This window comes from Mesocricetus auratus, unplaced genomic scaffold, assembly GCF_017639785.1.
Source record: "Mesocricetus auratus isolate SY011 unplaced genomic scaffold, BCM_Maur_2.0 Super-Scaffold_6730, whole genome shotgun sequence".
Lineage (NCBI taxonomy): Eukaryota > Metazoa > Chordata > Mammalia > Rodentia > Cricetidae > Mesocricetus > Mesocricetus auratus.
In genome coordinates this window covers 78028609-78042328 of record NW_024429184.1, presented here as the reverse complement: position 1 = coordinate 78042328, position 13720 = coordinate 78028609, and the positions used below count along the sequence as shown (strand labels likewise).

Below are 13720 nucleotides of genomic sequence, written 5' to 3'. Positions count from 1 at the left end.
AGAGAGAGAGAGTGTGCGCGTGTGGGTGAGAGAGAAGAAAGGAGAGAGAGTGTGTGCACGTGTGGGTGAGAGAGAAGAAAGGAGAGAGTGTGCGTGTGTGTGAGAGAGAAGAAAGGAGAGAGTGCGTGCACGTGTGGGAGAGAAGAAACAAGAGAGAGAGTGTGTGCACGTGTGTGTGAGAGAGAAGAAAGGAGAGAGAGTGTGTGCACGTGTGTGTGAGAGAGAAGAAAGGAGAGAGAGAGTGTGTGCACGTGTGTGTGAGAGAGAAGAAAGGAGAGAGAGTGTGTGCACGTGTGGGTGAGAGAGAAGAAAGGAGAGAGTGCGCGTGTGTGTGAGAGAGAAGAAAGGAGAGAGGAGAGAGTGCGCGTGTGTGTGAGAGAGAAGAAAGGAGAGAGTGCACGTGTGTGTGAGAGAGAAGAAAGAGAGAGTGTGTGAGAGAGAGAGAAGAAAGGCGAGAGAGAGTGTGTGCACGTGTGGGTGAGAGAGAAGAAAGGAGAGAGAGGGTGTGCGCGTGTGTGTGAGAGAGAAGAAAGGAGAGAGTGTGTGCACGTGTGGGTGAGAGAGAAGAAAGGAGAGAGAGAGTGTGTGCACGTGTGTGTGAGAGAGAAGAAAGGAGAGAGAGAGTGTGTGCGCGTGTGGGTGAGAGAGAAGAAAGGAGAGAGTGCGCGTGTGTGTGAGAGAGAAGAAAGGAGAGAGTGTGTGCACGTGTGGGTGAGAGAGAAGAAAGGAGAGAGAGTGTGTGCGCGTGTGTGTGAGAGAGAAGAAAGGAGAGAGAGAGTGTGTGCACGTGTGGGTGAGAGAGAAGAAAGGAGAGAGTGTGTGCGCGTGTGTGTGAGAGAGAAGAAAGGAGAGAGAGAGTATGTGCACGTGTGTGAGAGAGAAGAAAGGAGAGAGTGCATGCACGTGTGAGAGAGAAGAAAGGAGAGAGAGAGTGTGTGCGCGTGTGTGTGAGAGAGAAGAAAGGCGAGAGTGCGCGTGTGTGAGAGAGAAGAAAGGCGAGAGAGTGTGAGAGAGAGAGAGGGCTAGCACAAGAGCGTGGGCACGCTACAATGAAAGGGATGCCAGGGAGGCCAGGGAGTATCTTCAGATCACTTCTCTCTGCAAAATCTCGAGAAGTTTTTAGAAGAGTCCCAAGAACAAAAGAAAAATGTAATGTTTTGTAACATTTTAGACTGATGGGAAGTTTCACTTCTAGTGGTTTAGTTCAGGATAGCATGACAAAGTGGGGAGGAGCCCAGTTTCATAAATTGAAAACTATCTGTCCCAGACAGAGCTGCAGGGAGGCATGGCCTAATTCAGTCTGTAGCATCTAGCCTGAAGGTACAGACCCTTGTTCTAACAAAACCAGCAGGGTAAGCATCAGATCCTGTTGCTCCATGTCTGGGCATCTGGGGCTTGAAAGAATCATTTGCATCCAAAAACCCTGGGTAACTGTCCTTGTCTGCTTTACTACCTACAGCACTCATGGTCTCTGTATTGGACTGGTTCCATCTACTCCATGCCTGCCACTCTCCTTGGTGGATGTCCCTTAATTCTGTCATCTTCAGTATCCTGAGGTCTTCTTTGCAACTTAGGCTTCATGTTTGCAGCCTTATTTGATGGCCTTGTGGTACCTCCCTGCAAGGGATTTGACTTTGCTCCATATTGTCCAGCCTTACTGCAGCTTTCATATTCTTGGAACAAGAAACCACGTCCCCCTTACTGTTCCACATGTCATTCCTGTAAAACCAGTAATGTGGGTACAGTGGTCCTGAGTTCTACCAGCCTGAAATATAGTGTGACCCACTTCTCTCAAACACTTGCCTAGGTTGTTTTTTACGGGGAAGGAACCCTTTCAGGGACATTCTCAGGTTAGGCTCTCACCTTTTAAATGCATGTGCATTTTTACAAGTTGGAGTGTTTGATGTTTAGGGCTTTGCCCTCACTGTATCCTGTCATCTCAGCACTGCCTTGTCTGCAGCTAAACTCACCCCTTTCCTGGCTAACCCACACATTGTTCATGTCTTTCTGCTCCCCTTGTTGCCCTCTTCCATGTAGAGCTGCATAAGAAAAGAGCACTAGCCATGCTGTAACTTGAATACTGCCTGTCTTGAGATTTTCTCCACCAAACAAATTAGTCTATAATTTTGGTTAGGACGGGCAAGATTCTTTGCCCAAATATCACAGGAATGGCCTCTGTCCAAGTTCCCAATAGAGCCCTTGTTCAGCTCTGTGGTGATTTGAAAGAAAATGGCCCCCAAAGGGAGTGGCACAATTAGGAGGTGTGGCTTTGTTGGAGTAGGAATGGTCTTGTTGGAGGACATGTGTCACTCTGGGGATGTGTAGCACAAATAATAAAAACCCAGAGACAGAAATTGGCTAAAAGCTGAAGATCAGAAGAGCAGAGTGGCCATCACTAACTCTTTACCTTTGACCAAAATGGGCGATCCTGTCTCCATGAATCCTCAGAGTGCAATGCTCTCAGCTCTTGTCTTCTCCTACCTTATATTCTCATCACACTCCAGTCTCCACCTCCCTAGTGCTACGTTAAAGGCATGTGATCCCAAGTGTTGGGATCAAAGGTGTGAGCTCTATTTCTGTTTTAGACTGATTCACTCTGGTGTAACCCAGGGTGGCCTTGAACTCACAGAGATCCATTTGCCTCTGTCTCCTGAGTCCTGGGATTAAAGGTGTATGTATACCACCACTGCCTGGCCTCTATGGCTAACTAGTGTGGCTGGCTACCTTTGCACTCTGGTCTTCAGGCAAACTTTATTTGTTAGATCATAAACAAAATATCACCACAGGGGAGGGCTTTGAGTCTTCTATACTCAAGCTACCCCAGAGTCTCAGTCCACTTCCTGTTGCCGTCTGATCAAGATGTAGCCAGAAAACACCAAGTCTGCCTTCATGCTGCTATGCTATCCACCATGATGATAATGAACTGAACCTCTGAACTGTAAGCCACCACCTCAATTACATGTTTTCCTCTTAAGACTTGCTGTGGTCATGGTGTCTCTTCACAGCAATAAAACCCTTAACACAAACTCTAAAACACCTCATCAGCCAGGCCCTCATTGTCTGTATCTAGCCTAACACTCTCTACAGAATGGCCCATCAGGTTCTGCTTGCTTACCCAGCAAATTAGTTCCACAGGCATAAGGACCACATGCCATGCTTGCTACAGCAGCCCTACACATTGGTGCTGTCTCTTTGTATTACTGCTTTTCTGACAACTTAAGGCAGAAGCATTTGCTTTGACTCAGAGTTCAGTGGGCCATGATCCAGCAAGGAGAGGAGGGCTCAGTAGCAGGAGCACCCTCAGTCAGGAAGTGGACCCCCTCTTTGGGTTTTTATCTGAACTATCTGTTTTGCACATTTTGGGTTCTTTGCTTTAAGTGGAGAAGCTAAAATCCCCAGTTCCCTCAGGAGGGCTCATCTAATCCTCTCTTCTTTACATTCTCTAAACTGACAGAAAGCATCCCCTCTGATGTGTGTCAGCTGAAGGAGTGTATCAGTGTCTTGTTCATGTTCACCAGGAGAGTTAGTGAAGATGCCCAGTTCCACGAGGACATCCTTCTGTGGCTGCAGAAACTGGTAAGGGAACAGATGCAGGCATAGACGTCTTTCATTGCTTGGGTAATTTAAGAATCATTTCTTATTTTGTATTTCATATTTTTCTTTTATAGCTTTTCCAGACAATTCATTTAATGAGTTAATGACTTTTCCTTGATGATGACACATGATTACAATGTATTTGTTACTTGTGTCTCTAATGAACGCTGGCTTTCAGGTCAGAGTTGAACTCAGGAAATACAGAGGGAAGTGAATACCTATCTACTCATGTTTGATGATGAACTTGGTCGTACTTAACATGAGAAGAAAGGTGTCAGGATTTGGAAAATTTAGATGCATTACAGAGGGCACTTATGTCTGGACAGCTCCCTGTGTCCACGAGTTTATTAAACTAGTGAAACCACGAGTCCTTTTGTTGTTCAGGTGTCAGTGTTACAAAGAGTTGGCTGTCCTGGAGATCACTTCTTCCTCCTCAACCACATTCTTCGGTGTCCGGCTGGCGTCAGTAAGTGGGCTGTTCCTTTCATACAGGTATGATGATCTTCTGTTTTGGGGGTGGACTAGGGATTTTATTAGTTTTTCCTTAAGAAATGTTTAAAACAACCCATCCCCCAAATACCTAATCGAGTGCTAGTTAAATAGAAATGTAAAAGACATATATTTCTATTACTTGTATGCTGTATGTGTCTGCATGGACTTAGGTGCACTGTATGCATATAGGTGTCTGTAGAAGCTAGAAGGCATTGACCTTCTGGAACTGGAGTTAAAGGTGGTTGTGAGCTTCTGGATCTGGGTGCAGGGAACCAAACCCTCCCCTTGCTCTCTTGGGGAGCAGCGAGTGCTCTCTTGGGGAGCACTAAGCCCTCTTTCTGGCTCCTTATGTAAAAACCTCTAAACCAGGAGTACATGTGTGTGCAGTTAGTGCCAGCACTTTCTGGGTCATCACAGGTGAAGAAATTAGAACAGAATTGCAAAAGTTCAGATGTAACCCTGCTGGGTAGGCTCACAAATGTTTAATTTGGTAAGATTTTGGAGTAGGAGAGCTTACTAGGACTGTTTTTCTCTTCTGTAGTAATTGCCACACCTCTCTACATTAATCCATCTCACAGAAAAATTGGTATTGTGAAATAGACTCTTAAACCTATTAGCAACTTGCATACACTTACCAGTTGACCATATGGTGTATAGTTTCTCTTTTGCCAAGCACCTTTTGTCCACTTTTATTATTTATAGCAACCACTCAGATAGCAGGAACCAAAATGTATGCCAAGTTCAACTGAACTCCTTCTATTTTCTTAACTTTAGTATTTCTGGTGGCATGGAGCCTAAATCATTTTGAAGAGAAGGAGGGTTTTTTTTTTCTGGTTTAAAGCATCAGTGCTGGGCTCCATCACAGCTGTTGCAGATGTTTGACATCAGCTGCTCAGCCTCTGCTCTTAGATAGTGTGCAGGTAACTACCACAGCTGTGCTTTGTGGTTTGGAGCAGGAGTCAGGCTAAGTTTTGTTCATTGACTAGCATCTTGCTTATTAGGTACATGTAAACCAGTTTGAGTTGGTTTTCTCCAGTATGCTTTTTTTCATTTTCTGATTTCAGATCAAAGTGTTGAATAACCCTTCAGGGGTCTTTCATTTCATGCAGTCCCTTGCCCTGCTGATGTCTCCTGTCAAGTAAGTGTGGAAGAGCTTTGTGAAGTAGCAACTGAAATACTCTATGAGAGGGTCCGTTTTTTTAACTGCCCACATCCAAAGAGAACTGCTACGGGAAGCAGTGGCATTCTTGAATGTAGCATTGCAGATTTTCTTTGGGTTTGATATCCCTGCCCCAGAGTGGTGCGTCTAGCTGCTTATTAACAGTTTTTGTGGGCCCCCTTTTAGTGGGTTTGTCTCTCATTGTGTATATCATTGTGAAAGGTGCCATAGACTAAGAGATAGTATGTTCCTTAGAATAGAGGGGTATCTGGTGTAAGTGTTGAACTGTGGAATTGTGAGCACTGCAGGAGGAGTGCAGCCATTAGTCAGAGACAGTTCCACAGTGGATGAGTCAGCTTTGTAGAGTGGGCTGCATCTCATTAGGTGAGGACTGGGAAGAATAGTGTGAGCAAAGGCCCTAGCCCAGGTGTGCAGAGGATTGGGGTGTAGGTGGCCGAAAGCGTCAAGGTGAGTAACTGGGTGGGGGCTGGAGGGTAGAAGGCCTTGAAAGTAAAGCCAGAGAATCTATGCTAGATATGGCTTGGCCTGTGAACAAGTGAAAGGTTTTTGAACAGGGAGCACAAATTGTCCTTAAGGAAGATTAGGCCAGGTGTGGTGGGACACAGTTGTTATCACAGCACTCCAGGGGTTGTGAGATTGTGTTTGGAGTGTCTTCAGTTCAAGATAAACTTGAGTTACACCAAGACCGTATTTCAAAAAAAAAAAAAAGTGTGTGGGGAGGGGCGTTGTTTTGGCTAGATGGTGGAGTGGAGGCAGAAGAGTGTGTGGTTTTTCATTGCTTCATTGATGGCTACAGATATTTATGCCTCTCCTGGCTCAGGATCCTAATCAATCACCCAGCAAAAGAGCAGGTGTGTTTCTGACCCTGGGAGAATGCAGATCCTGTTTGTTGGTGACCCTGAACACTATTACTACCAGCTAACCGACCTCTGGGCCTGTATTGACTAGAGTCATGATAGTAGATAGAGTGTGGAAACCGAAACGACTTCTTGGGAAATGGGTTAGTAGCTGATTAAAGAATGCAGAGAAGCAATGTGTAACTGCTAACTCTAGACCTATGTGAGCCCAGAGACCAGGAGGCTATTGATAGCACTAACAGAAGTACAGAAAGGAGGGCTGTTTCATACAGAATTAAAATTAAGGTTCCTGACAATATGCAAGTGGCATATTCTCATGGACATCTGGGGCTCAGGATTGGCCTTTTCTCTGTTAAAAGGGAAACATCTGAACTCCAGAGCTGGAGTTTGTAGGAGGTTTCTGGCTAAAGAGAGTAGTGGGTAGGTGCATTTTCAGTGAGGACTGCAAGCTAGGTTGTAGTCCAAGAGGAAACTGTTGTGGTTACATTGCTCATCAGATGGAATGACTGCTTGGAAGATCATGTTGCTGATTTTTCCGGCTTCCATTTACTGCCTGCTCCTGAGACTGCTCCTGAGCAGGGAGATACTGTTCAACTAGGGTGTTTTTTTCCTTTATGTATACCTTTTGGTCTGAAACAAGTCTCTGTAGCAACTGCATAATACCTTTTTTATTTTTGATAAGACACATCTTTAGAAAGATTTGTGTTTATTTTTAATCATGGGTACTAGTATGTGTCTGTGTGAGGATGTGTGTATTGAGTGTAGGTGCCTGTGGAGGCCGAAAGAGGGCTCTGGATCCGTGGAGCTGGAGTCACAGGTGGTTGTGAGCTGCCCGACACCAGTGCTGGGAACTGAACCTGGGTCACGTGCAGGAACAGTAGGTGCTCGTACCCCTCCCCCCCCGAGCCGTTTCTCCAGCCTTTACTTATATTTTTTTGAAACAGGGTCTCACTGTGTAGACCAGATCTAGAATTTGCTATTATCTATCCTAGGCTGGTATGCAGCTAGTTATCTAGCCTAGGCTGACCTTGAACTCAGAGAGATCTGCCTGCCTCTGCCTTCCGAGTACTAGGATTTAAAGCTAAGCACTGTTATTCTTGGTCCGAGTTCTTACTTCGTGTTTGATACTTTAAACCCTTTGACAGCTTGACTGATTCCTGACTCTTCTTTAGGACAGGTGACTTTCTCTGTTCAAATGGGCAGATTTGTATCTGTTGTCTTTTAGAAATCGAGCCGAGTATATGTGCCACATGAAGCCTGGTGAGTGGAAACCATCGTCTTCAGGGCCTGCATCTGGGAACTGGACACTCGTAGATGAAGGAGGAGAAGAGGTAACTGTCTGCAGTGTTCCCTTTAGTCAGTTTTGAGCTCTTCTTACAGGTAGCGCATTGCTTTGTGAAATTATGTTAAGGTTTTTGCATAGTAACAGGTTCCTGGGACTATGGTCTCACACACAACCTGCTCTGAATAATTTTGATGAAAATTTAATGAATAAAATCCAGCTTCTTGACAATTCAAAAAAAGTTTTAAGAAAATTCTGGTTAATTTTTCTTTCCTCTACAAATAGTGGTGTATTTGTGAGGAATTTTCTTCTGCTCATTAGCAATTCCTTGGCCTCTTTCTGGGTGAGTTCCAGATTTGGCAGCGCAGAGGCTCAGCAGATAAAGGCAGGTGTTTTTATATATTATGTATATAGCGTGTACTCTGTCTTAAACCCTGGCATGACGTTCTGAGATGCTCACTGACCTGATTCACTAGAATCCTCTGTGTGAGGAGTAGACACTAGGCAGCAGTCTCAGTCACCCATGCTGCTGTGGAGGTCATGTGGATGTATTGCACCAGGGCCCATTCACGGATGAGTGCTCCCATTTGTAGCTGTTTTGTTCTTTATCACCTCTTGTGGGTGTGCAAACCCTGTGGGGAAACTCTGATGAGGCATTTTTTTGTTATTGTTTTTATTCTTTGCTTTTCTCTAGAGTGGTCTTTCTTTAAAATAGTCTCCTCCCCCCTTTTTGATGGGTTCCCTGAAGTTAACCCCAGAGACAGATTCTACATTGGTGCTTGCTTCTTGGCTAGCACTCTGTAAGAAGTTTAGTGAATTCAAGATCTTAGGGAGTTGGGCATCATGGCGCATGCCTGTAATTCCAGCACTCAGTGGGGAAAGGAAGGAGGATTCGAGTTTAGTGAATTCAAGATCTTAGGGAGTTGGGCATCATGGTGCATGCCTGTAATAGTGGAAAATGAAGGAGGATTCTGAGATGTAGGACAGCCTAGGTCAATGACAAGACACTCCTCCCACCGCCCAAAAAGCCAAAAGACCATCACCAACAAAAAAATAAAAGCTGCCTCCCTAACAGAACAAGTAAAAACCTAACAAGACTAACAGCAAATGAGGAAAAAACAAAGCAAAACAACCCAGAAGAACTTAGTACTTGAGACTATTAAGAGCTTAGCTGGACTGGAAAGTCTGTTTCAGGGAAAGCCCTGTGGTTCATTCACATCATTTGTGTCTCAACACTAGCTCCACATAAGGCTCACTGGGGCAATTTATAAAGCTTGTCAAACCCACATATAGATATAAGTTTCTGAGCCTACCACGTGATCTAATGTTCAGCCAGAGTAAAAAACTACTGTGTTAGCCATTATATACATGGTATTACTCTATTACCCTCCTATGAGAACTCCCCTTTATTTTAAGGGAAGTACCACCAATAATTAAGGGCTTTGCACTAGGCTCATCTCTTAAAGGTCAAACAGAAACTTCCAATACTACTAGACTTGGAACTAAGCTACTGATACATGAATCATGGGACAAAAATATAACTAAACTGTAGTGGAAACAGATAAGGAAGAATGTGTTTAGGATATTATGAATGAATTGCTGAGTTGATTGATTAGTCCCTTGTTGAAATTGCTGTAATACATTCAAGTCCTTCCCTTTTAATGTAATGCATATGGGGGGACACATGCTAACTTGATTTCTAAGGTGACATTAAGGCTCTGTATCATAAAGGTCTCAGAGATATCCTCTGAGTGATCTTTGATCACAGTTTTGTCTTTCCCACAGAACCTGAGACATCTATAGCAAATACTAGCAGCTTCCTCAAAAGTCAGATGAAAGCGAGAGTAGACTTTGAGTTTTAGTAGAAGAGAACTGTAGTAGGAATAACTTGGCCTGTAGTAGAATATGGTTGTTTCATTAATTGTTAATTTGTTGTCTGAGTAGTGGGCCTCATAGTAAGGTCCTCACTCTCGAAGAGGGTTTTTTTTTGTTTGTTTATGCTTTCTTTTTTGTTTGTTTGTTTGTTTTGGGTGTTCTCTGTGTAGTTCTGGCAGTCCTGGAACTTTCTCTGTAGACCAGACCAGGCTGGCCTCAAACTCAGAGATCTGCCTGCCTCTGCCTCCCCAGTGCTGGGATTAAAGGCATGAGCCACCACCTCCTGGCTCTAGAAGAGTCTTTATTCTTATCTTCATGATAGAAATTTAATGAGTGCTGTTTCAGGCTCTGAACAGTGGATATGGCCCAGACACATATGAATTATGCCTGCATTTCCGAGGCCTTCCAGGATGTCTGTGGATCTAAGGCTATTTATTTAGCTCACTGCCCTTGAGGATGTGTCTGTAAGGCCCTTGTGAGTTGGATAACTTAGCTCCTGCAAACCCAGACTAGTTTGCTGATGTGATGTGGCATCTTCCCTTTAGGATGAAGACCCTGAGACCAGTTGGATTCTCCTTAATGAAGATGACTTGGTTATCCTTTTGTCCCAGTTTCCCTTTCATGAGCTCTTTCAACATCTTCTTGGGTTTAAAGCAAAAGGTAGATACTTTTTCTTGTCATAACTGAACGGTGGTACTGGTCAGGCTCCACATAGGAAGCATCAAGTCTTATGTTTGGGGGGCTGTTGATGGGAGTGTCTTCCTGTGCAAACCTCCTTTCTCTTATGTTACTTTCGTTTTTTACTTCATGCTTAAATGAAGAAGGCTGACTAGTGTACATGTTACCTAGGTTAAATACATTGATCTTAATGTGCATTCCTTCAAGTTCCCTGTTTAACTTTGATATTGAGGTATGGGATTAATTCCTCCCCCTCCTGGTTTTCTCACTGAATTATATATGTGTGTTCGGTTTCACTTCTAGGTGATTATTTACCTGAAACAACAAGGCCCCAAGAGATGATGAAAATTTTTGCCTTTGCCAACTCATTAGTGGAACTCCTAGCTGTGGGGTTAGAAACCTTTAACAGAGCCCGCTATCGGCAGTTTGTGAAGCGCATTGGCTACCTGATCAGGTAATGTTGCTGTTGGCACATCATGCTCATGTCTCCTTGCTTAGACACAGACACTGCGAGGGATGATGGACGTTTATACTTAGGTCTTCTCATAGAAGTGGGCTAGCTCTCCCATCAGCCATCTCCCATCAGGGAATTTTATAAATGTTTCCAATGAAATTATTTGATTATCTCAGATTCAATTGATTTTTTTATATAATTATTATTGGAGTTCTGATTTTCAAAGCTGCTTCTGGAGAGAAGGGTCAAGGAAGATGTAGGCTGCTGTCTTAGATAGGGTTTCTATTGCTATGACGAGACACCATGATTATGACAACTCTTATAAAGGAAAACATTTAATTGGGTGGCTTACAGTTCAGAGGTTCAGTCTGTTATCGTCACGTGGTGGCATTCAGGCAGGCATGGTGCTGGAGAAGGAGCTGACAGTTCTATATTTTGCAGGCAACAGGAAGTGAACTGGGTGTGGTTTGAGCATATAAGACCTCAAAGCCTACCCTCCAACAAGACCACACCTACTCCAACAAGGCCACACCTCCTGTTACTGCCATCCCTTTGGGGGCCGTTTTCCTTCAAACCCCCACACAGACCTTCATCTCTTTCCTTTCACTTGTTCCCTCTTCCCACCACAGCCTGCTTTCTCCTGAATTGCCACTGACTGAACTGTGAGGAGTCAGTGATTCTTCACTGCCATTATTCATTTCTTACCGTAGTTTAAAATATTTAGAAAAATTTCAAAGACTTAAATAAGTCACACTCTATTTGAACTGGGAGAACTTCATGTATTTGAATGAAAGGTGGGTTTGTGGTTTCATTAGCAAGTGTGAAAAATTTTTTGAGTTTATGTACTGCTTTTCTCTAAATCCACTTCATACTCTTTCCATATCTTCAGTTTTTTTTCTGAATTATTCCCCATAACACATACATAGGCTATTTTTTATAACCTGTTCCCTCAAAAAGAAGTTCATAAAAATGCAAAATCTCTCTTCCCCACTTTTGTTCTTCAAACTTAATGGGTTTACATTAATTTATTTTAGATTTCAGTCAGCTTTATGAAGATTATAGGATGCCTTCAAAGGCTGGAGCCCCTTAGGAGGTTGGGTTACTAGCATGTGTGTCTGTCTTGTGCCCTGCAGCCCACATGTAACTGGGGATAGCTGTGAATGCAGCCTGGCATGAAATGTCAGTACTACCCATGTGATGGATTAGTCATTTTTCTTACCGTTTTTTCTTACGCCTCCTTCTTAGTGCATTACCATGAGGAATGGCTTTCATGTCCCTACTAAGATTGCCTTCAGAGCCGAGCAGTTAGCAGTTAATATTAGCCCTTCACATGTGATGTCAGGAGATACTGAGTGAGTGACTGAAGTGTTGTGTTGTTTTCCTCATGCTCAGGATGACACTTGGCTATGTCAGTGACCACTGGGCTCAGTATGTGAGCCATACCACAGGCATGGGATTAGCACTACAGCCCTACTCCATGGAGAAACTGCAGATTGAATTTGATGAGTTGTTTCTAAGAGCTGTCCTACATGTCCTGAAAGCCAAAAGGTAAGAGGTAAGGGCTTCCTGCCTGGGAATGTAGAAGTGTGTCTTAGTGTTTCTATTGCTATGAAGAGACACCATGACCATAACAAGTCTTATAAAGGAAAACATTTAATTGGGCTGACTTGCAGTTTCAGAGATTCAGTCCATTATCATGGTGGGAAGCATGGTGGCATGCAGACAGACATGGTGCTGGAGAAGGTTCTGAGAGTTCTACATCTTGATCTGCAGGCAGCAAAAGAAGAGCATGTGCTACACTGGGCATAGCATTTAGCATATAAGACCTCAAAGCCCACCTCCGCAATGATTCACTTCTCCAACAAGGCCACACTGTATGGGCCATTATAATAGAGCCATTCTGTATGGGCCAAGCATTCAAACATGAGTTTGGGGGCAGGTATTCAAACCACCACAAAGTGTAAGCTCATGGTGTTTCATCATAGCAATAGTAACCCTAAGATAGCCTCTCTCTCATTGGGGTCTTAAAAAGGATCTTTGATTTAAAACCCAGCACTTTTTCTTAATATTCTCTATGTCTCATATGAAATTTGTGAAGATAATATTACCTTTGTTTTTGTAAGGATGGGATGAGTTGATGGTGGATGCAGATTGAACATCCCTAGCACAGAGAGATCAAGAATTAGAAACTTCTGATGCTAATATTATGTAATACATGGAAAATTTCACATTTACGTCATGTGCTATACCAAAGTAAACACAGTAAAATACTATATAAAATTATCATTAGGGCCGTGTGTAGAAAGTACACACAAGCATCCAAATCCAATCATTGTATCTTGCTCATATTTGCCTCTTCTACCTCTCTGGCTGTCTTCCACTTCTGACTGATCTGCTTGCCCTTTTGCTGATTAAAGTTGCATTGTATGTATGTGTATGTATTCTTTTATTTATTTATTATTTTTTCAATATATGTTTTATTTAAATTAGAAACATGCATGATTCACATGTCAATCCCAACTCCCTCTCCCACCCCTCCTCCCTTGTTCCTCCACCAGCCCCATCCCCAGTCCCCCACCCAATACTCACACCCTTCTCCAGGGAGGGTGAAGACCTCCATGGGTGGATCTCCAGAGTCTGTCATTTCATCCAGGGCCGGACCTAGGCCCTTCCCCATGTGTCCAGACAGAGAGAACATCCCTCTATGTGGAATGGGCTCCCAAAGTTCATTCATATGCCATGGTAAACATCGATCTACTACTAAAGGCCCCAGAGATTTCTGAGGCCTCCTCACTGACACTACATTCATGGAGTCTGGATCAGTCCCCTGCTGGCCATCAGTCTGGGGTTCAAGAGCCCCCCCTTTGTCCGGTCAGCTGTCTTTGTGGGTTTCACCAGCACGGTCTTGACCCCTTTGCTCATCACTCCTCCATCTCTGTCACTGGGTTCCAGGAGTTCAGTTCAGTGTTTAGCTGAACTGCCACTGCTTCCATCAGTCACTGGATGAAGGTTCTAGGATGGCATACATAAGGTAGTCATCAATCTTACCATCAGGGAGGGGCTATTAAGGTAGTCTCTTTGCTATTGCTTAGTTTGTCAGTTGGTGTTATCCTTGTAGATCTCTGGAAATCTCACTGTTGTCAGCTCTCTCGTCAAACCTATAATGACTCAATCTATTATAGTATCTCTCATCTTGCTCTCCTCTATTCTTACCCTGACTCAACTTTCCTGCTCCCCCATGTCTTCTTCTCCCTTCCTCTTCTATTCCTCTCTTTTTCCTGGTTTCTTATCCCCTCCCCCCATGTTCC

At 43.8% G+C, this 13720-nt stretch overlaps 1 protein-coding gene across 2 annotated transcripts in view; it reads left to right on the top strand.

The window, feature by feature from the left end:
- Positions 1-13720, top strand: part of Epg5 (ectopic P-granules autophagy protein 5 homolog) — a 90072-nt gene that overhangs the window by 12281 nt on the left and 64071 nt on the right. For both annotated transcript variants that reach the window (XM_013118041.3, XM_013118040.3), the window contains exons 4-10: positions 3455-3576; positions 3979-4086; positions 5151-5224; positions 7349-7454; positions 9826-9940; positions 10262-10412; positions 11805-11960. In XM_013118041.3, coding sequence (XP_012973495.1) covers positions 3455-3576; positions 3979-4086; positions 5151-5224; positions 7349-7454; positions 9826-9940; positions 10262-10412; positions 11805-11960 — 832 coding nt within the window. The remainder of the gene's footprint in view (positions 1-3454; positions 3577-3978; positions 4087-5150; positions 5225-7348; positions 7455-9825; positions 9941-10261; positions 10413-11804; positions 11961-13720) is intronic.